At 40.1% G+C, this 27,117-nt stretch overlaps 1 protein-coding gene across 1 annotated transcript in view; it reads right to left on the reverse strand.

Annotated features, from left to right (window-relative positions):
* Positions 1-25,033, reverse strand: part of CCDC148 (coiled-coil domain containing 148) — a 41,765-nt gene extending 16,732 nt beyond the window's left edge. The window contains exons 1-9 of the mRNA XM_026038184.1: positions 24,972-25,033; positions 21,747-21,868; positions 19,013-19,116; positions 18,047-18,129; positions 17,746-17,909; positions 17,477-17,572; positions 17,092-17,273; positions 8,964-9,102; positions 7,221-7,427 (exon numbers count right to left, since the gene is read on the reverse strand). Coding sequence (XP_025893969.1) covers positions 7,221-7,427; positions 8,964-9,102; positions 17,092-17,273; positions 17,477-17,572; positions 17,746-17,909; positions 18,047-18,129; positions 19,013-19,116; positions 21,747-21,868; positions 24,972-25,026 — 1,152 coding nt within the window. The 5' untranslated portion in view covers positions 25,027-25,033. The remainder of the gene's footprint in view (positions 1-7,220; positions 7,428-8,963; positions 9,103-17,091; positions 17,274-17,476; positions 17,573-17,745; positions 17,910-18,046; positions 18,130-19,012; positions 19,117-21,746; positions 21,869-24,971) is intronic.
* Positions 25,034-27,117: the final 2,084 nt, after the last annotated feature.

The following is a 27,117-nucleotide window of genomic DNA, read 5'->3' on the forward strand; positions in this document are numbered from 1 at the left end:
TTTACTGTGTACTTAATGCTACATATATATGCCTATTTTTGTGACAAAAACTAAAATTTTGAGCGAATGTGCAGTAAGTGAATGCACGCTCAGGGGCACCGTGTCCAGTCTTCTCCTTCAACAGGACTGGCTGACAACATCCCAGGTGCAGGGACGTGCTAGGAAGCTGGCACCCCATTCCTTCTAGCAGCTACACTGCAGGTACCCACCGGCAGGAGCAGAGCACAACCGGCTGGGGTGGAGAGGCTCTGCCCGGTGCGAGTCCTTTAGGGAGGAGGCTGGCCTTGGAAAGGGAGGCAGAAAAGTCGCACAAGCCACGGGGCAAGGAGGAGACGAGGCAGCAAGGAGAGACAGTGCAGGAGGAGCGCGCCGAGCTCGGGAGCAGTGCTCAGCACGCTCCAAAGGCGCTCCTGACGCGGCAGGCACGCAGAATTCCAGCTCCAAGCAAGAATCCCCACTTAGCTTACTGGTTTTGGTGTAAAGTTAGTACTGGAAGTTGTACCTAAAGGGATAAAATAAAATCCTCTGATATCTCCACTCTGATCCCTTCCAGCTCTCCTTTCCAATAGCTCTTCCAGAAATCTCTAAGTTTTATTAATTCCTGAAATATTTCTGAACACCTGTCCTTATTTTTCTTACAGAGTGCAACTCTCTACTGAACTAAGAATCATTCTAACAATACCTGGGGAAAAAAAAAAAACAGAGAGGGTTTCTTTCAGAAAAATGAAGTCCACAACTGAAGACGATACATAGCGACATAAGTACTGCAAAGCTGATAGAAGTTGACATTATTTCAGCATTACTGAAAGAATCAGCATTTGTGAAGTAGCAGTCAGAAATGCTGAAATGTGATTACGAGACTAGATATGCAAGCAGTATTTAGCGATTACCCTACGCATGCACACGGGGCCGTGCCTGCACCGCGCGGTCCTGCGGTGCCGCGGGAAGCGCAGCCCGGCCCAAGCCCAGGAAGCCTCTCGCCCTGCTCGCAGAGGAGACAGTGCAGGCACCATGCTGCGCGTGGCAGCTGGGCCCAAAACTGCTGTCAGGAGCAAGAAAATTCCTATTTTGTGACTAAGCTTCAGCTTAAACTTCTGTAGCTAGATGCATATTTAGTGCACTTGAAAACAGAACAAGCTGGGCGGCTTTACAACTTGTCTGTGTAGATTCCAAGTTAACAAACAAATGACCTCCTATTCCTAGGACTGGTTCCTCTCCCTTCTCAGCCTCCTTCCAACTTCCTTATATCTTTGCCCACCTTTTCCATGCTGTTTCTCACTGAGTATGGAAGTGAGGGTTATCCCATTTGTGGTAAGTTTGGGACACCTCTTCATCTTTCCAGAACGCAGCTACAAGGCACAAGAGAGAAAACAAACAAACAAAACAACAACAAAACCTTCTTAATTGTCAGCATTGATCTGCAATTAACCATGAACTTTTTCCTTCAGGTTTTTAAGGAAGGGACTGCAGCCTCAGCACAGGCAGCTGCCCATGAGGGTTCTGTTCACAAGGAAATGTGCATTTTAGAGATCCAGTTCTAGTGAGTTCTGAAAGTGACAACACAAAACATATGTAAGAGGTGATCAAAAAAAAAAAAAGGAAAGAAAGTCATGGGCTAAAAGAATTCTTGGATTGCCACAAGAGGTCTTCAGCACAGATATTCTCCTCGGTTCAGTTCCTACCAAACACACCACCCACTCAATGCGGATGATTGAGTGAATTTGGCCAAGTTTTTATTTCCCAGCATTACTATTTATCTAGTGTAGAAGTAGCTGAAGGGGGAAGTAAAACTGAAATCCCTAGAAGATCGGCAGAGAAAGCTAGTAAAAGTGGTGGCTTCCCTTCCTAGCAGTTTGGTGCACAGCGCAGACGGATCTCTCGCCCCTGTGCCTCCCTCCCCTGCCAGTGGCAGCAAGAAGAGGGAAGCTTTGTACGGACAGGAGGGGAGTGAGGAGAGAAGTATACAGTTAAAGATCTAGCCTCCCATAGGAGAACTGGAATTTACACAGATGATTTCTGGTAAGGTTAATAGAAGTTAAGCACATAAATTCCTCTTGTGTTAATGGGATAATAAATCCATTAGCCTCAAATATTTTACAAATAGAACAGGACAGTAGCACTCTTACAAAACTGTAAAAAGAAGATATGAAGTCATTAATTAGACACCAGCACCCACAGCACTCTGAGCTCCCAGGAAGCAATGGCTGGATATGCTCTTCATGGACGGCCTGGGCTTGCACAACAAGTAGGAAATTTAAGGGACATTGGACATTCAGACAGCAACTGGAATCAGACTTAACAGGACAAACCAGACAAATAGTACAGACTAACAGTATCCTGTGACTAAGGGAGTTATGAAAGTGTTGTATTAAAACACTTGGTAATGAAGTTATTAGGTAATGAAGTTATTAAGAAATAATATTTGTTTTTTCTAATTACAGTTAGAAGGCATCTATCTTCTAAGATTAATACTGAAAGTTTATATCCCTACTGGATTTTGACCCATACTTTTAGATAGTTTATCCACAGGAAATAACAGTAGCCTTACTTTTCTTTGTTATTAGAATTATTTTTCTACTATAAAATTCCATCTGAAAAATCAGAAAAAGGTTGAAAATAACTGCTTTAGTATTTAATAGAATGGTAGAAATTTTATTTAGCTATAAAAATGCTTAAACCCGATAAAGAGTTGGGCGGGGTGGTACTCTGAGCCTGGGTCTCTGAAGCCCAACCATAACAAGTCGCGTTCCATTTTAGCTAAGAAACTTGCTTAGGATTGCTGCTGTAAACCTTGCTGTCCAGTATCAGATCAGCTTTAGTGCCCTGCAGTGAAAATACTGTCCCAGTATCTCTGCTCAAACAACAGGCTGCCAGGGCCTGTCTTTGAATTTCCACTCCCATCAGTCACTATAATGCAGAACTGTTCTGTGCTCGTCAGTGGGGAATGTCAGCGTCCTATTAACATGTTTAAATATCATGCAGACTGCTTTAAATATTCACATGTGCACAACCTTAAACTACATTTCTATTTACATCTATTTACCTAAATTTTCTGTCCTTTCATGTGTTGTTACCTCTTCTATTTCTTTCTACATTCTTACAAACAGCTCTTTTGAGCCTTTACGACTTTGGGATATTCTTAATGTAAATTATTCTGCTTGCTTGCCTGAGGTGTCACTTCCCTAGCTGCAACAGAAAGGTAATTCTCCTAAGAAAATAAGGTTAGGATGATCTATCTGCTTATCTGAACATCTACCCCTAAGTACTTTTGGGGATCATTGGACCATTTCAGCTAAATTGGCATATACGTGTCGGTCTCAAATATAATTAAGCTCCTACAAGCTTTGTGAAATTCAGCAGTCAGGTAAAGGAGCAAGATCTAATCAACGTCCTAGGGAGCTGAACAAACACAAAACAAAACAAACACAGAGACACAGTGCCAAGCAATCAATAGAGGGGAGCCACCCGCCACAGCACCTACTACCTTGGGAGAGGGGCAAGGCAGAAACCGGACTTCCAGCGCTGGACCTGGGTAACAGAATATACTGAGGTCGGGCTTAGCCAGCCCAGCTCTAAGGTGAACAGCCAACTTCGGTTTCCTGTTAGATCTGAGGTATGAGAAATCTATATCCTAAGACTACCACATATACCACATATATATATAACATATGTAACACATATACATACACATATATGCCATATATACACATATTACTGCCATGAAATGTTCACTCTTCCTTCCACTTGTCTTATGCAAGCTGTAACGGGTGTCAATAGATGGGACCACCATCGTAATGAACCAGCTTGCTAACATTTAGCATTTTACTTGTTCACTGTTTCGCTCCCTCGTTCCTTTCTGATGTCTCCCGGTGCTGACGGGCACAGGGCTCAGTCGGAGCAAGGCCAGCGGCGCCGGCGGCAGCACAGCCCGCTGCCAGCCACGCCGAGCCCTGCCAAGCCCCTTCCCTCCTCCGTCTTCCACAGGCCTGTTTGCTGAGTGCAAACCAGACTATGTCATTTTCTCCATCTGCAAGACTCAGAATTTACCCTGAAGGACTAAGACTTTCCATGATCTTAAGGTAAAAGGCATTCAGAAGTATTGCCTGGGTGTAAAGAATCAGGCTCAAGGGACATGGTTCTAGTCCCAGCTTTCACACTACTTTACCACTGTAAAGGTAAAGAAAGAAAATATTAGAATCCTTTATAAAAATGGTTTCAGTTGACAGACGGAAATATCCATATAAAAACTATGTGGTATTAGAGATTATTAATACAATAAAAATACATGGTCTCTCACATACTGAAAATTCATTTATATCTTTGTTTTGCGAAATCTGTTACAATCAGGAATAAATATTTTCACATTCAGAGGAAAAAAAAGTTTTTTGACCCCTCTGTAAACTCCAAGAGTTACAGAAATTGGTAAGATATCCTTTCCCAGCAGAATGTGCTAAACAAGCTAAATGGTGCAGTGACTGAGAAGCTAGATGAGGTGTCACATTCGGAGGCAAGTACTCATCACTGACAGATGATTAACCAAGCCATCAAAATATTCATGTATTTCTGAATATCCTGTCTGCAAAACAGAGCCAATTTAGACCAAATTAGATGCAATTTCAGTAGAACTTTGCATTGCTAGAACTGTTTCCTGGTGTAGATCCTACAGCAGACGTGTGTCGTAACTTCATTTTACAGCTGCTGTAAAATAGGCATGCGAGTGCTACACCTTGCCCTTGGACTGGCTGGTGTAAGCAGGGAGATTGGTGCGTCTTGCACTTGGGATGCTGGCTCTTCCCAGCACACCTGGAGTTTACAGCACAACCAAGCCACAGCTATGTTTCCCATTGAGCAAGTCACACCAGCAAGATTTTCTTAAAATAAGCTCACTGAAATGCATAGAATTAAGTCAATCAACGGAAAAAAAGGAAGAGCTATTATATGTTTTCCAGATCTATACTGATTTCATCACTGAAACAGGTTCACTGTTTACCTCATCTATAGATCTCCATAATATTTGAAGATGGGTTTTTAATCAGTTTGAAATTAATTCAAGAGACTAAGAGTTACTTTCCTATCTGTTGGCTGCTGAAGCTACCTACAACTGCATGACACTCTTCAGCAGCGTGCTTCCGAAGAACTAAAGCTGTGCAAAGAACAAGCTTTCAAATGCATTTACCTGTCAAATCCAAACAAGAAAATATGGACACATTCAGAACCATTTCTGCAGAAAAATCACTAGTTCCTTACAGAAGTTCAGCTTTCATCCTCTAACCCTTTCAGCTGCAGAGCTCTTCAAAGTAAGGTCACAATGATTTCCTTCTTTAATGAAAAAGATACTTCTTTTTCATTCCTCTTCACCAGGGAAATAGATGAACTGTTTTGATCAAACTTTGGACATTTTAACAGTCACCTCTGCCTGACAGCAGCCCTTGAAAAGCACAGACCTAATAGGTTTAAGTTAAGAAAAGCTCCAAGCTACAGAGAACAGGAGGCCACAATCTAAACTCTCACTGTATTCAGTGGATCAGCAAGAACCTTAAGCAACATGAGAGTGAAGGTAACAGCTTCAACATTTCCTTGTTGCTTTGGTGGGGAGAAGAGAGCGGGTCGACCATTCACTGGGAGAAGAGAATCTGACTTCACAGCAAAACTCACTGAGCTTCTGCAGCGAGCAGGGGATTTGAGCCATTAAGTACATTGGGTTAAAGATCGAAAAAGGATGTTTGGTTCAGAAAATCACATTCTAATTTCTTTCACAGTTTTGTAATCATAGGTTATTATTTTGAAGACCATAGCCCAAAGTATAAGTCTGTATTGATACTCTTTTAATAATATCTGTTTCTATAAAACCAAAAAACTTCTATTTCACTGAATGGCAAGTGTCCAACAAAGATCATATGAGTGAAGTGAGAATAACACTCTATGTATGCTTTTGTAGGTTAATTTCTGTGCACATGGAAAATCACAAAGAGCACCTCAAGCAGACTCGTCATACTCAGAAGAGTAATTTTGCTCTTTTCCACACATGTTTACACAGTAAAGCATCTTTCAGAATATTTGTGGAACCTTTAAAACAAAGCCAAACAAGCTATGGGATTAATTCTTTTCAGGTCTTGTAAAACATAAAAAAGACAGATATTCATCATTGCTCCAAAAATAGACTAAAAATAACGTAAAAAAACCAATGATAGTGATGAAGAATGGTGCAGGTTTCTCTAGCTGCCACCCTTGAGCATTCCAATATTAAAAGTTTTTATGCAATAAACCTCACTTGGCATAGATATCAATTCCATTTTGTTGAAGAAGAAACCAAAGCAGAAAACATTAAATGACTTATTGGTTAAATGACTTGGTTAAACAAGAACCAAAAGGATCTAGCAACAGATCTCTGATCCTGGCAGCTTAGGTAGACTGTCTCGTATTGCAAACTGCAGAACAATTTTTGTGCTCCAGTACAGAAATCCCAGTTCAAACTCTTTGATGAGGCTCAGATTAAGTTCAGGAAGGGAGAATGCAGGGAGGAAGGGGACAGGCTGTTTTCACTGGTGGCCAGCGATAGGACGAGGGGTAATGGCCACAAACTGAAGCATAAGAAGTTCCGTCTCCAGGTGAGGAGCAACTTCTTTACTGTTAGGGTGACAGAGCAGTGGAACAGGCTGCCCAGGGAGGTTGTGGAGTCTCCTACTCTGGAGGTCTTCAAAACCCGCCTGGATGCCACCCTGTGCCACATGCTSTAGGTGTGCCTGCTTGAGCAGGAAGGTTGGACTAGATGATCTGTAGAGGTCCCTTCCAACCTTAAATATTCTGAAATATTCTGAAATATTCTGAAACGCGACTGCAGTTTTACAGAAATTACATGCACAGTATGACATTCATATTAAGGCTTAAAATGTGCTAGGTAGGATGGAAACTAAGTCTTAATCAAAGACAGACAAACAAAGCTGAAGAGATGGTCAAACAAGCATGAAACAAGGATGCCTGCTGGTCATGAAACAGGACATCCTCTAAAGAATTTGCAGGTCAGGCTTCACACAATAAAAACTCTGCCAACATATTGTAATTGGTCGTCTTGTAATGATCCAAAACATTTAAATTAAGTTAGTAAAAACAGGATTGTAACAGCTGCCTTCAGTTAGCTTTTTTTTTCCTAAACATACTTTGAAGTTTTTTGCTTATATTAATTTTGAATTTGGATGTGATGAATTTATAGTTGAACCTACCTTTGCTTTCAGATCAGTACAGAGTTCCTGCTGCTTTTGTCTGGTATTAGCCAGCACTAATTCTGTCTCATGGGCAGCAGAAGCTTCAGCAACAGTTGTCACTGCCTTAACTAAAAAGGCTTTTCTAGCTTTAGCCCAACTTAGTATCAGAAGTTTGCGTTGATTCCTAGTGAAAAGGTAATGAGCCCAAGCTTTCTCATGAACAACCTAAAAAGTAAAACATTTCAGAAGTGTTTAAAAACTATGTATTAAAAAAATAATAATTCTAGATATTTTTGAAAAGTAAACATCATATTTTAACAATTATTACAACAAATTCCTATGGAATCCACTAGGGCCTAGAAATGCAGAGTGCAGCCTCCCAGCGTCGATAGGTGCTGGTGGCAGCCCGGCCTCTCCTGCTCTCTGCCCGGGTCGTGCAGCACTTCAGCCTCCTGAGGCCCCCACGCTCGCTTCTGAACTGCAGGTTTGGAAGAGAAGATCTTGAAAGTCTGAATGAGGTGCAGTGGCCCCTCCTTACCCCAGATCACAGAAATACAATTGTGCAAGTTAGGTACTTTCAGTACAGTTTGGAAGATACTGAGCATTTCCGGCAAGATGAGGTTCTTCAAATCTAATTATGATCTTTCCAGAAACAGAGCTCCACTTAAAGGTTGTACAAATACAGTACAGATGAGAATTATTTTTACTTCTTCTCTCGTAATTTCTTTTTTTTTTCTTTCTTTCTTCTAAAAATAGATCTCTGACGATCTGCCACTAGATCAAGTACTCAGCACTTGCCCAGCGTCAGAGGGGAGCAGAAATAAAAGGATCAAAGTTCAGTTATCCCAATATAATGTAAATATTTTAAGAATAGAACCTTAGTACAGTTTCAACATTTACAAACTTATCATGCCAATACATATACTAAGATACATCCATTCAAAACAGTATTATGATACAAAATTTAGAATTTTTACTTTTAACAGACTTGAAAGAATTATGAAAGCAAATTAATGACTTTTTTTTTTTACATATACATACATTATGCAACATATATGATGCATAGTCCATCTCTCACAGGCAGATGTTCTAAAATCCACAAGAACAATCCATTCCTGGCAAAGCTACATATAACCATCACTATCAGCCCTTTGCACTATTCTAAAATAAGGAGTTAGTGGTCTAAAACACACAGGGAAAGAAAGACTCCGACTCTCTCCGTAACATGATCTGGCCTTGAATTCTCCGTTAGCTGTGTTTTTATTATCGAGTATAAAAGGAATCATCCATCAAATTTAAAGGCATTATGTAAACAAAAGTAACTTCTTGATAAAAGGAGATAACTTTCCATCCTTCCTCATGTCCATGTGCCATAAACCAATTAAAATAACTAGCCCTAGACAGTGTAACAATACTGTACTTCCTCATAAAAATATTAACCAGAGAACCAGAAGAGCGTGACATAACTCTAAACCCTTACAGCAGAAGTAATATTAGCAAAGGAATTTAGTGAATCCACCTGTAAGGGTAGATGGAACTAAAAAATTCTCACAATGCTTATTTTGAAGAAGTAATAAATATTCAGGATGATGCATATTAAAGACAGAAACATCCATTTTTCCTGTGCAAAATAAAATCTATTTTAAGATTTAGAAAATTTACTATAAAAACCTTTGATAAACAATTCTTTAATACGAATGTTCACTACATGCTATATAGAAGAAATTTTGTAATTGATCTAGTATTTAAGAGACCACTGACCAGATCATGTCTGGACTTGTGAGGAAGGTATCTCTGCAGCACATCGAGGTACAAAGTCCTTCTTCTCTGAAGATCACTTGGATATTGATTGATAACAGTCTGATAAACCCACTTATCATCTTCTTTCCAGTTAATGTTCCTGCAGAGATCAAAAACAATCCCCAATATAATTTAAAATTTAAAAAGGAAGTTGGATCTAATTATATATATTTATTTTTAAGTTTAAGGGGCACCTGCAAACTTGATACTGGATTAAAGCTCAGAAATTCACTGTAATGAAACAAAAAAATACACTTATATCACCTTTCAAATGTAATTATTATTATGTGACCATTTAAGTTAACTGCTCCTTTTCTACACTGACTTTTTATTAGGAAATAATATTTGAGTATTGTTGAGTATAATATCTGAGTATTGTTTTACTCAGATAAGTTACATTAACAAATAGTCATGCTACACAGAAAATACAAGAAAAAAAGGAAAGAGATCACAACGTCTATCTGAGCATCGCCAAAATGATCTCATATCTGCATGGGACTAAACGGGTTAGTTTAAAAACAAATAAACGAGACTCAAAACAGCATAAGTTTTACAGCTTTTAAAATAAGAGGTGAAATAACCAGTATACATTAATGTACTTCAGAACATTAGAATAGCAAGATGCAACATAAGACTAAAGCAGAGTTACACAGGATTGGAACTCAGAATTTCTCTCTACTGTGAACCTTACCTTGGAGGGATTAATGCCAAGGTTTTATTATCAGCATTAACACAAGAGGAGCAGTACTGAGTCAGAATAAGACGTCTATTGAGCCCAGAGGCCTGTTTCCAAAAGTCCTGAGCCTGGCTAAAAGCCTTGAGAAAATTAAAAGATAATCACATGAATCTAAAACCCCACCTCTGCCACCAAATTCCTGCAGTCTCCACCTATTTGCAGCTCTTGCACTTCCTCAGCCTTGGCATTTAACAGCTCTATGCTCAGGAAGATGTAAGGACAATTTTATCCCTGTGCAGGTAGAAATATCAGATATTAAGGAAAAAGAGAGGACCAAATCACTCTTACGTGAGTTGCTTTAATGTAATCAATATTAAACTAGATTCAGTGATAGTCTAGTGTTATTCTTTCTGAAGAACAAAAAGTGAATACAAGTATTTCTAAAAAATAACAATTCGGTTTATATATAACTTCTCTTCAAAAAATTTTGGACAGTAGAAATAATCTATAATCAATGTTACACAACATTCTGAAATGCTGAAGGAGGGAGAAAGAAAATATCCCTAGACCTGTTAGCTGCAAGAACCGAAAGCTTCACCTACGGATATAGCTCAAGATTGCAATGATACAATATTCCATTTTAACAACAGTTTTCCAAGCAGTGTATTCATCAGACAAAAGCACCCGCACTCCGGATAACACATACATTTTTTTTTTCCTACTGGCGTGCTCTGTTGTTATAAGTTGGCATGAAGTTGCACAGATACCCACTTTTCCTGGTTTATATTCACATAAGGTACTCATTTTACAAGGCTATTTTTAGGCAGACTAATGGCCTTTAGTTTTACTTCTGTGGTCTTAAAAACGATCAGATAGAAGAACAGAGAGATTTAACCTTCTCCCACCTTGTAGATACAGTTGGTGATCAAAGGTTCTTTCCCCTACCTCCAAATATTTAATCTTCTTTCATGAAAAGAAAATGATTCTTTAGCTCATTATAACAACAGGATTTAGCATAGAACCATCATTGCACTATAAGCATGGCAGCAACATAATGATAACCACATTGAGCAGAAATATTAAAACCCATATTCCTTAGTGGGGTGTGAATACTGTGTTTCCTGTACTTCTTATTTTCTTTTTCTGTATTTTGTTTTTCTTTGAGTAAATATTTAAAGTTTGCCTCGGCTTTATGCAGACAGCCACACAGGGAAGATGACCGAGTAAGAAGAAATCACATCCCACCTTCCTTCACCAAACTAACAACATTATTAAAACCACTAGTGCTATAAGCATCTCAGAGAGCTCTGCAGCAGTAATGCTTGCATTGTATATAGGAATCCATTATGGAAAGGGTTTTTATGGGGAAAATATAACTTTTTGCTGACCCTCTGTTAAGCAACAGAGTGAGACGGAAGTGACACATAGAAAATGAACTAAAAAACCTCCAAATGTCTAAAAGTAGCAGTATCAAACCAGAATACAAACAGGATACGTCAGTACTTGTGTCTTTGGTTTTCCTGTCAAGAAAAAGGTTTGCAATCTGCACAACTTTGGAGTAAGTCACAAGATGTTGCAAATCTTGTGCCAAACCTGTAGCAATTCCAGAGCAGCCTGATTTCTGGCAGGACAAAGGCCACGCACAAGGGCCAAGCGAATCCTGTGTGGTGTCCGCGCAGGCAGCCGCTGCGGTGCAGCTGGTGACGTGAATTCCAGCCGACGGCTGCCCCTCGACATCCCCGCGGCCCCAGCGCCCGGGACACCCGAGTGCGGTGCCGTGAGCTCCCGAGGGAGAGCTCTGCTGTGCGAGACACGCGCGGCGCTGCCAGCATGGAGCCACCCATCCCCACAGGGACACCCACCAACACGCATGCAAGAGCCGATGGAGCTGGCTACCCCTACACATAGATAACATGTAGATCTTATGTGGGATAGAAGAGGAAAACACGGGTGGAATGTAGGCATAATCTGAAAATATGCAGCATATCTCAAAAACCATTTCCATTTCTAGGTCCCAGCTGGTTGCTATTAAATCCCAGCCATCATGAAAAGAAATGGAAGTAGCTTCCAAATGGGGGAGAAAAAAGATCTAGCTCCTGTAAAAAGTTTATTTGCAGCTACTGACAACCACCAAGATAACATAAAGTGTGGAACTGCAATGCCAAAAGCAGATATTCTCAGGCAATGAAAGTGTTTCTTTATAGGCAATTACTTAAATTTCTTAGGAAAGACTATGAATATAAATGGCTGAACTGAGATATTTTCATTCACGCTAAAAATAAAACAGGAATAATGTCCAAGGGACTGAAACAGGGGTGAGGAATCCTTCAGAGGGGAAATGGTTGCAGCGTAGCGGGTTCCACACGGCAGACGCTGGGCTCTCCAGAGGCAGCAGCTCCTGGGCTTGGCACAAAGCCGCGCTGGGAAGGTGGGCGATGCCTGCGGGACCTCCTGCAGCTCAGCTAACCCGGGGACACTGTTCTGGGGACACCCCTTGGCTCTACAGGGGGCTTTTCTATGAAATCAGCTCATTTATTCATTTTGGAATGTCCGTGTCCCAATTTGATATTCTGAAGCATTCTGAGGAATAACTGTAATGAACCAATTCAGTCTCTTGTGCACATTTTATTTACATCTTATTCTTTCTAGTGATTTAAAATTCTTTCAGTGTAGTGCTCCTACTAATGCTAAACTCAGTGCAAAACTATGTTTTTATTATGATAATACCTAATATTCGTGTTATCTTTCTACACAAAGATTTTGGAAAGGAGAAACACAGCTCTACCAGTATGTACTCAGGGGTATTACCAGGCATCCCAAGAAGTGTTTACCCCTTTGTGTGCTGGATTCTGAACCATCTCTTATAATGTCTGAATAAAACCTCTCTTCTCTAAGTCCTGATATGCTTTGGTTTTGGGCTGTTTCGAAAAAAGTATTTTAGTGACAGTGATGAGATTTTGCAAAAAAGTTTCACAGCTCTTGAAACTATCTCAGAGATTTGTGAACATGCAGGTTTCATGGTCAAACTCGAATCTTCTTGTCTACATGAGAAATAAGGTACACTCATTCAGATTCATATTACATCTTGAGAGGCCAGTAAAACACAGAATCACAGAATATTCAAGGTTGGAAGGGACCTCTAGAGATTGTCTAGTCCAACCTTCCTGTTCAAGCAGGCACACCTACAGCATGTGGCACAGGGTGGCATCCAGGCGGGTTTTGAAGACCTCCAGAGTAGGAGACTCCACAACCTCCCTGGGCAGCCTGTTCCACTGCTCTGCAGTAAAGAAGTTCCTCCTCACCTGGAGACAGAACTTCCTGTGCTCCAGCTTATGGCCATTACCCCTCGTCCTATCGCTGGCCACCAGTGAAAACAGCCTATCCCTTTCCTCCCTGCATTCTCCCTTCCTGAACTTATACATATTAATCATATCCCCTCTGAGCCGTCTCTTCTCCAGAGAAAACAGGCCCAGCTCACTCAGCCTCTCTTCGTACGAGAGATGTTCCATTCCCTTAATCATCCTGGTTGCCCTTCTCTGGACCCTCTCCAGAAGCTCCACATCCCTCCTATACTGGGGTGCCCAGAACTGCACACAGTACTCCAGGTGTGGCCTCACCAGAGCTGAGTAGAGGGGCAGAATCACCTCCCTTGACCTGCTGGCAACACTCCTCCCGATGCAGGCCAGGATCCCATTGGCCTTCTTGGCCACGAGGGCACACTGCTCACTCCTGGTTAACTTAGTGTCAACCAGGACTCCCAGGTCCCTCTCCGTGGAGCTGCTTTCCAGCAGGTCGAGCCCTAATCTGTACTGATGCCTGGGGTTATTCCTCCCCAGGTGCAGGACCCTGCCCTTGTCCTTGTTGAACCTCATGAGGTTCCTCTCTGCCCAACTCTCCAGCCTGTCCAGGTCCCTCTGGATGGCAGCACAGCCCTCCGGAGTGTCGGCCACTCCACCCAGCTTGGTGTCATCCGCAAACTTGCTCAGGGTGCATTCCGTGCCCTCGTCCAGGTCATTGATAAACAAGTTGAACAGCACTGGGCCCAGCACTGACCCCTGGGGGACACCACTGGCCACAGGCCTCCAACTGGACTCGGCCCCATTTATCACCACCCTCTGAGCTCTGCCATCCAGCCAGCCCTCGATCCACCGCACCGTGCACTCATCCAGTCCACTCTCCCGGAGCTTCCGTATGAGGATATTATGGGAGACGGTGTCAAAAGCCTTGCTGAAGTCAAGGTAGACAACATCCACGGCTCTCCCCTCGTCCAGCCAGCCTGTCACCCCATCATAGAAGGCCACGAGGTTCGTCAGACATGACTTCCCCTTGGTGAATCCATGCTGACTGCTCCTCAACAGCTTCTTCTCCTTCTTATGCCTGGAGATTCTCTCTAGGATGAACCGCTCCATCACCTTTCCAGGGACAGAGGTGAGGCTGACCGGCCTGTAATTGCCCGGCTCCTCCCTCTTGCCCTTTTTGAAGACTGGAGTGACGTTGGCTCTCTTCCAGTCCTCGGGCACCTCCCCTGCTCTCCAGGACCTCTCAAAGATGATGGACAGCGGCTGAGCAATTACCTCGGCCAATTCCCTCAGCACTCTTGGGTGCATTCCATCTGGGCCCATAGATTTTTGAGTGGCCAGTTTGCCTAAGTGAACACATTGGAGATAAGAATCTGTATGCGAAAGAACATAGTTGTGGGGAAAAAAATGTCCTTGATTCTGTGTATGAGGACAGCCTGTGTATGTGCATAGCCTTTCCAGCCATGCAGTACAGAGAACTGCACAGATACCTTTACAAATAACAACACGAAACCTCTCAGCTGTATATGAGTATTAATACTAAACCTATGTTCATTCATAAAACGTATCTCAGCCAGGAAATACACCACCAGCTCTTAACAGGAGCCCAAGGAAAACCATGGATTCGGTGGCCAGAAGAACCATTCTGATGAGCTCTCCTGTTTGCCGCGCACGAGGGCACACCTGCCTCTGCCTGCGCCTCTCCAGATCCCTGTGATTAGGGCTCTGTCCTAACGGCCACCTCAGCACGACCTGCTGTGCTGCTCAGGAGCAGGACGGGCCCACAGGGCCCACAAATTAAGGGCTGTGGGAGATGCTCCGGGGAGCTCTAAGCTAAAGCTTTAAGCAGTCTATTTTAAGCAGCCAGCGTGGACGCACGACTGCCGGTGCCGTGGCTGGGCCGCTGCACCAAGAGCAGCGTGTTGGCTGCTCACAGACAAACAGCCAAAGAAACGGGATCCAGCCCAGCGTGTCTGCAGCCACCACACGCACGAGGAATTTCAGGAGGCAAGATGTCACTTCGCTTAAATTTCTGTAAAAGTCCAGGAAAGATCTTACCCTAAGAAGAGTCCAAAAAGTGTCAAACACCTTCTACATTAATATACAAGACAAGATGATGCTTTTTTAGTGCCAGGACATGAACAAATTTTCACAAGACTGAACACATGACCCATATTTTTAATGTACTACTTGCTTTTCTTACACCTACTACCCCTCTGCTAGAAGGGTCCCGAATCTTAATTGGGTTTCAGAAGTGAGACACGGCAATTGTCTTATCTTCAACAATAGCTTCTGGAGACAGCTGGTTCCTCTGGAACAGATTTACTCTGGGCTAATCCCTGGCTTAGCCTGTGCTAGGGAACATAAACAACTGCGAGGGGGAGCTCCCTGGGGAGCTCCTTCCCCACGGAACGCCTGGACACACTCGAGGCGCTGCCGTCCCGCTGCGCCGGCAACCCTCCGATCAGCGCCCTTCTTCCTCGGAGCGGACCAGAAACACCCTCTTCCCCCGCCTCAAAAGAGCAACTACACTTGCTTGGCTTAGCCCTAGTGTCCCATTCATTTAAAAGGATGCTGCAGAAGATACAGTCCTGATTATGCAATATTCCATTTATCTAGCAGTCATTTAAACCATCCAAAAAGCCTTAGAAATTATGGCAAAAATGAAATAGTGCTTAGAGTCACCACCTGTAACAATCCAATCTATCTCTGCAATTTATGGAATAATTTAGGACTTACGTATTTTCTAAAAATAAAATGTACATAAAATGTAGCAGAAAAGGAATAAATTCAGATTGATAAAACATTATAATTCTAGACAATGTTTGAAAAATATTTTTTCACTTTCTAAATGCAATAATAGGACTAGCCAATAGAAAGGGCCAAAATATCAGGTCAAAATATTACTGTATCCTGTTTTTCTGTCTTTGGAAATTGTATGCATATTTTCTGATTTTTCTGTATGACTGTTCAGAAAATCAAAAACAATGAAATGTGTAACACCAGATGACTAATATTAAGTTTTCTTCTGTGCATGTGAGAGATAAATACGGACACAGAGATAATTCTAACATAATTAAGAAAACAAACAGTCATGTTGTTCTGCTGAGTGGCTTCCCAAAATATAAGAACAAGAGTAAAAATGGTTTGTAAAGGAAAGTTTGTGGGAGTCAGGTAAACAGCACTGAAGATAAATGCACGTTTCATTAGGCTCTGATAATAAATACAGTGGGTACACATGGAGGTCCAGCTCAATCTAAATCTAAAGCTCAGCCTTTCACAGGATTATCAGTTCAATTGGCTCAATGAATTTTAAAATCTTTAAACCATAAGGCTTTTTCAAACTCTAATTATTATCCTGCAAAGTATACAATATAAACGTAAGAATTGATAGAAAGAAGCACTGTGCATTTTATAAACACCAGATCTTGGAACAAGGGATAAGAATCTTGCTTTTTACTCAAAATGTTTTTAATATTATTGTGGTGGGTAAATCATGAAAACATAAATTAAGAAAACCTTAAAAACAGGAAGGCAAATGAAAGGATAGTGATGTTATAATGCATGCTTTTTTATAAACTTTTTTTTTTTTAAACAGAAAAACTACTGTTTTAAACTATTCCAAACTGTGGCTATGTGCATTTTAACATTTCTTTGTGATGAGAATTACTGCAACAACCCAGAATTCTTGAAAAGAATGAAAGTTGATCTGTTTCAGAACAATATTTCTGCAAAGACTGTACTTTTTGATATAAATGTACTTGACAGTACAATAACTATAGAGAAAGAATCATTTCTATTTATATGAACACATGCAATGAGGACATTTGCTACGCACCACATTGTTGGTTTTTAATCCACAAAACATTTCACTTATTATTTCAGATGAGTTCTTTTGAAAGGACTGTCTCATTTCTCTCAGCTATGCAAACAGCTACTGAATATCTGGTCCCACAGAGCTGGGCAGCAAGTCAACTATTTTCAACACAGAGAAAAGAGAACTAATCCTCATGGTAAAGTCAAGTGCAAGGTCCATAGACAGTAAAACACACCATGGTTCTAGATTTTATGTCTAGTAGGAAAAAAAAAAAAAAGCTGAAACAGAGGCCATTACCTATGTATGACATTTAACTGTTGATCAATCTCCTGAAGCTTAGACCAGTATTCACCTGCAAGCTTACGATATTCATCAATAATCAACGTCTTCAAATCAGAACAGGGACACTCCAATGACAGTAGTGCTGAAGGAACTTTATGGAAAAGTCCGTTTTTCTCTTCAAAAGATTGTGATAATGCCTGTAATAAAAATGCTACTTAGAATACGCTTCTGTATTACACTTCCTTGAAAAATTGCTAATTAAACTAATTTGGAAAACCAATAGAACCCTGTGCAATGTGCTCTATGTGGCCCTGCTTGACCAGGGGAGTTGGACTAGATCTCTTGAAGTTCCCTTCCAGCCTCAACCATTCTGGGATTCTGTGAGTGTGTGAAACCTTACTTTGGTTTTAGAGTCTTCAAGCTCTTTTTCCAAAGCCAGAATTTCAAGGTTAAGGAATTCCAATATTGCTTCCTGTTGTTTCTTCACAAAGTCTATCTATATCATGAAATAGGCAACAGTTATTTTTAAAACACTGTCATAATATTAAAGTTTATATTTACAAATAAGAAAACCAACAATGAACAACAAAAAACCTACCACATAAAACTAAATGAAAATCCTAAAAATAAAGCAATACTAAGTTGTAGAAATGAAATCAAATTACCAACCTGTTGTAACATCTCAACTGGATTGAACTGATCCTTCTGAAAAGATTCTTCTGAGGGGCAGTGCTGCATTTCAGATAGCCTGAATTTCAAATTCTCTCTTAGTTGCCAGATAGGAACTACCGTATTTGTTTGGTATGAATCCCGCCCTTCTGATAATTTCTGCGCTATATCCAAATGAAACATAAAACTTTATCAAACACACACATATTCTATGGCATTGTACTTTCAAAATTTAGAGCTGTCCAGACAGATATTTAAAAACTCACTAAAAATAATCATAAAATAAATTGAAAATTCTTACCCAAGTTCCACAAATCTCTCCAAAAGTCATACTTATGGCTTCCTTCATTAAGAAAAGTCTGTATTTCTGCTTCCACTTTTTGTCTGAAAGGTAGTAAAGTGGGTTTTACAAAAGTATCACTTCTTATTCATTAAATTCTCAAAGGATTATAAACGTCTAGTACTCGATCAAAGCAAAGATACTAAGCAAAAGGGGTGATCCCCTCCGTAGGAAGGTACAGGAAATAGAGGAGTGAGGTACCAACATGACGATATGGACGGTGTCTCTCACCGAGCTGCTGCACCAACGACATGCAAAGTCACTAGACACAGGACAGCTTGCATTGCTAATACAAGCTCCGTGCTTTGTGCAGCACAGCACGTGTTTCTGAAAAACTCCCTGCAGCAGGCTGCCCAAAGGGTTGTTTTCAGAAAATGCTGAAATATGGGAACACATCATTCAAAAGAAAACAGCTTGTGCAGCAGAAATAAATGCAGCTGTGCCAGCTCTTCATTCACCTTTAGCGGTGATCCTCAGACATGCATGGTATTAACTTTCCTTCTTCTAACCATGACTTGATTATACATACCTGAATACAGACGGTGACACTTCGAAGGAATTTAAAAACATCCCAGAACTGCTGATACAGACTCTTATATATAAAAATTTATATTATATATATATAACTGTATATATATATTTTATATATATATATATATATTAAAATACAGACTTTTCAGGTGTTGATAGATAAACCATACAGCTACAATACCACCATGGAAAAATACTTGCAGAAAAACATCCACCCTGCTCCTTCTGCTCCTTTATCTGTCAAGTCTACAGACCCCTTTTGATGTAGGTCATAAACTCGCACAGAAGCTCTTACTCGGTACAGGTGTTTTATTTCTGTGTGTGCCTTTTAACCAGAAACTTTGACTTCTCAAGATTTTCCTTAAGAACGTCAAATTAAGATTCCTCACTTCTTACCTGTTCTCACTCAGTTTTTTATGTTCTTGCCACCACACTTGGTGGTGTTGTTTCAACAGTGTTTGTTCTTTGTTATTTTTTGAAACTTGTTCCATTTTTTTAACCTGGAGGAAAAATAAAAACTTCTAAATAATCTAAATCTGTTCAATAACTTTAAAAAATCCCCTTTCTAGGGAAACTTTTAACTATACAATATTCTTCAAAGAGACATTCTGTGATCAACAAAACATATGACATTCTGCAATCTCCTACATCTCATAATGCTTTATCTTTAGGAGTCCAAATAAGTTTTATCTCAGGTTGACAGGAAAGAAAGAAAAACAAAGAGGCAACTATGAAATTAGCATTTCATACCATTAGAAAATATGTGAGCTCAGGACCAAAAGGCTTAAAGATCAATAGATCTTACATAGCATTTTGACTTCTAATCTTCCATCCCATTTTATAAATAAAGCTAAACCAGTATTAAAGCCAGTCACTTAAAGAAAAACTGCAACTAGTATGAAATTGTCCTACACAGCACTCAAAAAGCAAAAACAATCCATTGTACTTTCAGCAAGTCTGCTTTACTAATATTCACTAGATAAGAAAAGAAATCCATACATCCTCAAATCAATTCTAAAACTAATGGGAAAATCCACTTCATAAAAGATGAAGTAGATAGTGCATCTTAGACATATAGTCCTGAAATTATACAATAGAAATGACATTTATTTATAACTGCTACAGTATTAGCTGCTTCACACACGCTCTGTATTTTTTCTGAAGATGGTCAACAACTGGTTTATCATCAATCTGGTTCTGCATCAATGGAGGAGTAACCCAGCACTTCATAATTTGGATTACCTGAATGAACATCAGAAAAAGCAGTAGAGGAAATGCATTGGATTCACTGTGGAGCTTACAGCATACATGTTTTGCTACCTGCTCAGTTGGAGAAGTCTTGAGAAAGGGAAATACCAGAAGAGAGGTGATAAAAAATTGGTTAGAGCTTGAATGAATTCAGCAGAATTTTGTACTGCCAATCAATGAAGAAACAATAGAGCTTTTGATTAATGATACCTGCATGAAGCAAAGGAAGCAAATACTATAAAGAAAATGAGCACTTTAAAATATTTAATTTTTCTCTGCTATTTTGTCTGCTAACCTGAAGGAACTATATCAGTTGAATGTGCAGGGGGCCATTTTCTTCAAAAAATGTTTCCTTTCGTGAACACTTTTGTGAAACCATATAACACTCATCAGAGACACAGCTATACACCCAAAGCAGCTGCACTCTGACAAGGAGTTATGACTCTGCAGCAGGTCTGAATCGGTGTTTCACACCATCTCTAAACAACTGAGAATGGAGCCAGCAACACACGCGCGGGAAGAGAGAGGAGTCATCACAGGCACCCATCCTTTAGAAATTAATCCTTTAGGAATTAAATCCTTTAGGAGTTATATGCTGACATGGAGAGTTGGACATATACTCTCCTTCAGAGACACTACAGGTTTTTAAAGTGCAGTTCTTATAATTACAAATATAAGGACTATATCTGGAAAGTGCTTATTGCTACCCACTTTCCCCAGCAACTAGTTGCAATACACAGGTATTTAGGCAGAATAATGCAATAACTGCCAATTCTGAACCCTCCTATTAAACATTATAAGTGCAACAGCTTAAATTCCACTGCGCCTTAAGAGTGCATAAGAGGTTGCCTGGAAAAAAAAAAAAAAAAGCTCATTACGAAAAGAACTTCTCTGAATGAAAATGTGTAGAAATTAAAATGTTATTTCCTTCCTGTTACAAAGCCGAAAAAAGCATTTAACAACAGCTAGATGAGAACTGAGGTGAGCTACAGTCCCTCATGCATTTGGCTTTGCTGCTTAAGGAGCTAGTGCATGGCAGTATGCAGAGTTGCCTGTACGCATTGGAAGCCAGCAGCCCTGCCCACATCGAGGAAAGACTTTGGCTCTACGTAAAGCTGCATTACGGGATGGAGAATATTTGATACTTAGTCTTCTTGCCAGTTTGACAGCACAGAGTTTTGTTTCTTTTACACTAATTTCTGTTAAACAAGTGTTTTGTCCACACACTATAAATCACCACCTTAATAAAACTAGAGGTGATATTTTCACCAGCTTATTAATAAATAGACTATTTTTTTTACTTACCCTTGTGCAGTACCACAGCTGTTTATCCCTTTATACCTGCCTAGTCCTTCATTTACATGATATGGATATAAAATATTTTAAATTTTCTTTTCAAGATCTAAGTCTAAGTCAGATTGACTTCTGGAAGTCCTCACTTCATAACTTTTTCTTTTTTTTTTTTTTTTTTTTTTTTTTTTTTTTTTTTTTTTTTTTTTTTTTTCTTTCCAGATCAGCCCCTTTTTCCATTCATTCCTCTAAGTTCTTCATACTAACAATATATTGGATTATGTAACAAATCTGCATAAATTTGCTCCAAGCATTATAAACTTTTTTTGACCCTTTAGGAAGCACAGTACATAGACATTTAGCATGTCTGACTTGAGGGGGGGGAAAAAAAAAAATCACATTTGGACATGAAAGTGTCCAGGTCAAAATAATATTAACTGTGATAAACTCATCCCTTTTTCAACCCCATGAATACTACTACAGCAAGCTGACATTCCTACTTATTTTCAGACTCAAGGCCACAAAAAGAAATATGATCATTGTACTTGTGAAACAAGATCATTTACATTAGAAATGAAAAACAAGAACATACCTTTAATTGGATTTTAGTAGATGCCTTTTTTTCTTCATTAGCAAGTTCATAGAGATGTTTATAGTCAATAGGTTTATACTTCCGGCTGTAAAGACCATTTCTCATGGAAACCACTAGATTTTCTAGTCATCATATAAAACAAAGTCATTTCAAATTCTGAAGAAATACTTTAAAATCATAAAAAGGAAACATTATACATAGAAATTTGAATCAGAACCTTAAAAGATTCTAGGACAATAAGATTTTTAGTCAGTGAATTCAAAAGAGAACTATAAGCCAGTAGAAATGGTAGCAGAAACTTTGTTTGCTTATTTACACCTAGCTCACAGAAAAGAGTTACGTTTGCAAATGCTAACTGAAAAAAAAATCAGTTTAAATTGGATTTTCAGGAATTATAGTAAATTCATATGCAGAAGTACATACATTTCCATGTAAGCATTCCTATTTCATAAATTGGAAGACTACTCCATTTATTACCATCTACAGGCCAGGCGATATGAGTAATTTTTCTCTAAAAGATGTAAAAATCACTCTTTACACATAAACATAATGAGCTGCAGTAGAAAACAAGTTATTGAAGTTACATTTCTGACTAAATCTCTGACCAAAAGAATGGCATACCTTTTCTACTGAACTTCTGCAGCTCTGGGGAAACCAGGGCATTTCCTCAAAAACTGAACCTCAAAGAAAACATCATACTTCATTTCTGTTGCATATAGCACGAGTTATAGTGTTTACTTTCTGGACTCCTATCATTCATATTTGAAAGTTTATGACAGTTTTGAAAAATTTGTCAAAAAAAAAAAAGTAGCTCAAAAAAGTTTTTGAAATCAATGAAGAATTAACTACATTAGTCTTTAACCATGCAGTCTCCCTCATGTCTTTAGAAAGTTCACCAGGGCATGCTGTATGTCCTAAACAACAGCTCCCCCCAGTTTACTGCACAATCCTACTCTGAGTGTATCTTTTGTGTCCTTCTCCTGTCCCTCGCCTGCCGACACCCCCCAACACTACACAGTCGCTTCAACTCAAGACTCTCCATGTGTTAACGCTTAAAACGCAATGAGGCCGGGACAGCAAAGCAGCTGGGACAGAACAAACCAAGAAACCCAGGACTGCAAATCTGGCCTGAACAATATTTGTCATCAGTAAAGGAGAAAGCTGCTAAAGAAATCTCAGCTACATTGCTTCATAATATTAATCAGCAGCTGTTCTTGACTTACCGACCTACAACAGACTCCCATGAAAACAGCACCGTGCGCTTCCCTCCCGCCAGACTCCACAGCCTTCCCCCATTCCCTCGGCAGGATGCTCTCCCTGAACCCCAGGCTACGTCTCCTGGAGAGAGGAAGGCTTCCTTTTCTTTTTCCTGAATGTTCCTCCTTAATAATACATACTCTCCCACATTAATCCTCTCATCACATGTATTATCCTACCAATCAGTGCTATGCCAGTGAGGTCACAGTTTCAATCTTGTATTAAAAATATATTTTTGTTGTCTACATTTCTGACACGAAAAGTGTATCTCCTATTGCCTGCTATAAATAGTCTCCTCTCTCCTAGTTTTCAGACCCTCAGGTTACTTTATTTGTGGGCTTTTGCATCCATCCTAAATTTACCCAATGTAAATCTAAGCCCTCATTCCTAAATTAACAGGGCATTACACAAATATGGCTTTTCCCCTCTTTCCGGGGTGCATTACACTGTGTCTGGCGCCTCGTGCAACATCCCTTGCTCAAAGGAGCAGAAGGGCAGCGGGCGAATCCCGTTCACTCAGATCTTCCACCTAAGCCTATTACCCCTTCCTTATGGTTCCCAAAGCCTCATAATCACTGCTAGTCTGCTAAGAGTCCTTTGTGGCCCTGGCATCAGTCAGCATGAGCTGCAGAACAATTCCCAACCACCTCTAAATCAGGCTCCCTGGGGACATTCCACCAGGGACAGAAGGCAAGCTAGTAGATGCATCATGTCACATCCATCAGAAAAGAGTCGGTAACTACTACTAGTATTACTGAATGACCTTAACTATCACTAGACACCGTTAACTACAAGCTCTGTATTTCTTCTTTGGAGTGGTGCTGATGAATCTCATGATACAGTCAAAAAACATGATACAGTCTTTTCAGATTTCACTACCAGACAGCCTCATTGTGGCAGAACAAAGGTGGGGCTATTGTTTTCAGGAATGAAAAACAGCTAAATTCCTCCCTGCAGTATCTATTGCAACTGACTCAGAATTCTCTGCTTTGTCTATCTTTGGAGATGCATTGGAAGGGCAAGAAGAAAGCTTCAGTTTCCAAATGTCTAATCCAGAATGTTTAACTTCCATCTTTACTTTCCATATGCTTCCTTTCCTTTAGCCTGAGCTTTCTCCTGAATTCCCTCAGCTCATTTTCGTACGTTTCTCCTATTGAAGGCTCTGCTTTGAGCAATCTTCTGAAGTCAGTGAGGTCCACCCATGTAAGAGGACAGTCCAGAATCACTATCTTAGCAGACAGGATGCAAACTTTATTTTGTAAAACACAAAGCATATCCAATACATTTTATATAGACATAAATACACATCTATAAACATGAGCATGAATAAATTACCCACAATTATATGTATGAGTCAAACCACAAAATATTACTTACAGACAGAAGGGATAGGATTCTGAAAGATCCTTTCATGACTTTCTACATCAAACACTTGCTGAAGCATGAAATGCATTTCTAATGTTGAGTGAATATACTTGAACTTTTGCTCCTGTACTATAAGACTTCAGTGCACAGATGACCAGTAATTTTTATATATAACTAGGGAGTTTAAGAAAATAAGGAATGGCTGTGGAATCAGGGCTTTTCTTTCCCATCTTTTTTAGGTACATTCAACAGCAAAACTTGCCATTAGATATTAGTGGAAACTTTTTCTTTTTTCATTCACTATTAAAAAAGAATGCTTGCAAATCATATTTCTGATAGATAGTTTTGAAGAGAGGTCTATATAAAATGCTAAAGTAAATCCTGCAAAATCCTCTCCTAAGAATTCTCATTTGCTGCATGCTTGCAGAAAGATTGACAAAGTGACCCCAGATGATACCTCATAATGAAAAGATTTTTCATGTCAAGAATTGGAATGCTACAGCAGCCTCTGTATGTACATAATAACTGCATATGCTATTTTATAAATAGTTTTATTCTAGGTTGTGATGAACCAATTAAATCTAACCATAACAGCATACATACCTACATCACTGATCCTGTGAGTTTTAAAGAATGTGCCATGGTCCAATTCACTCATTTTTTTAAATACCTGTGGAGAAATAAACAGACCTTTTAAGAATACCAACAGCGTGTCCATACTTAAAGAACATATAGACAATAAGTACATTGGACCCATTATCTCACAGAAAATGTCTAGCAATTGAACAGATACTGAACAGGCTCACCTTTCATTTCAAGTAACATTTTTTTTGTATCAACATAAATTTCTAATATTATTTAGCGGTTAAGCAACAGAAGAAATCACTCTTTGATGAACCTGTAATGCTGGCATATAATATATCATCTGTTCTTTGCTTTGGGTTTTTCAGAATTTAACTACCATATTGGCCCAAATGTAAGATTGAGTTTCTCAGTTTAAAGAAAAAAAATCATCTAAAAAGGTCCCTTTTTTTGTCATATTTACAGACTGCTCTTTAGGTATAGGTGACTGTACAAGTGCTTTAAGAGTCTCTGCGTCAACCCTAGCCAGTGGATTAGCTCCCGGTGAGCGACGGTGGCAGGCAGCGTGGATCAAGGCTAGTATTCAAGATGCACCGGGGTAAAGCTTGGTGTTCAGCATTTTCCAAGAACTGCAGATATTTCCGATGTCTCACGTGTTAGACGCTCACGCCAACCCCTGTTCTCTGCGCCCGGGCGCCGCGGCAGCCAGCGCGCACCAAGCACAGCCGCGGCTGCACCAGGCCTGCGCCCCTGCTCGCACCAACGGAGCGGGGTCAGCCAGGCAGCGCGGAGCCCGTCTCCCCGCAGCCCCGCTCCTCAACCCGGCTTCGGCCCTTTGCACGTGACCCATTCCACAGCAAGCAGCAGCAAAGCCATAAAAACTACAGGTTTGTGTTTTGCAGGGTCCTTTTTGGCTGTTCTGGTGATCTGAATCTGCTTATCCATAAAACTGCAGAGAAAGCTCAATGCATTATGAAAAAAATGGAAGAGCAGCAGCCAGAGCGAGGGAATGGGAACAATTCTTTGGCAGTTAGCTCTTAATCTGAATCAACTCAGAATGCGAGAGTGCAGCCAACAAGCTGGTATCATGCACCACCACTTAAATACATCAGATAGTTAGAGCTATAATAAGCCTCCAGAAAGAAAACTGCATTGCAAAACCATCAATAGCAGCTAGAATGTGAAAAAGACTGACGTGACAGCACTTCCACGAGCGGGTTGCCATTATCCCTGCAGGCCAACTTCAATACAGCCGACGTGGATCGCCCCCGTTAGAGCACCCACAGGCACTGCTGTGCACGTGGCATTTATGTTTTATACCCATTCTGCACTAACTGACTATGCAAGTTGTGAGGCAAAGAAGATTAATGACACCGGGATTGCTGCATTGAATGTTCCCCCACGTGCCAAGCAAGCAGCAGCAAACACTCACTGGCCAAGCGACGCTTCTCGGCTCTTCTTGACACAGATTTTCATAGCACTTGAAACACTATGAAACTGTCCCTTGCACTAAGCCAGAACTGCTGAATGCTTCATGCCTTTTAAGTGCTCATTCCACAAACAACAAGGAATCTTGGAAAAGATTTATTGTGAAGATTATTGACAAGAATAATTGGTGAAAAGCTAAAACGACGGTTATCATCACTGAAATTAAAGGTACCTGAAAGTTAAAAAAATAAATAAATAAAAGAGAAAGTTTCCCTCTTGAAAAGTATGTATTCTGCTTTCTTAAAGCTCCCTGTAAATAAATTCACACTTCTTTCCGCAAAAGGAAGACAAAACAATAATGCTACCACATTCATTTTGTTGATTCCACTTTTCTCTGCTCAAACCGATTATTTGGTTCTAAGTTGTAACTATAACATGGCCAAATTCATCCAGACAAACGATGTGACTTTCCATATCTGCAGCAACCATGGCCTTTTTGTCATGGTAAAGCTTAATCTATACATCAATTAATGTACACATAACTTTCTACTTGCATATATACTTCAGTAGGATTATAAAAAAGCATAGTAGTGTAAAACATACAATTTACCTTGAAGCATTTTCTGACTTTCCTCTTTTCACAAGATTAGTCCTTAGAAAGAGCATTTAAGCATCCACCATCAATTTTACAGCCCATTTTCATCAATATCAGAGTGGAGCTGCCCCTTATCGTTACAGA

The sequence above is a fragment of the Nothoprocta perdicaria genome, unplaced genomic scaffold (assembly GCF_003342845.1).
Source record: "Nothoprocta perdicaria isolate Ctin4 unplaced genomic scaffold, notPer1 scaffold_203, whole genome shotgun sequence".
Lineage (NCBI taxonomy): Eukaryota > Metazoa > Chordata > Aves > Tinamiformes > Tinamidae > Nothoprocta > Nothoprocta perdicaria.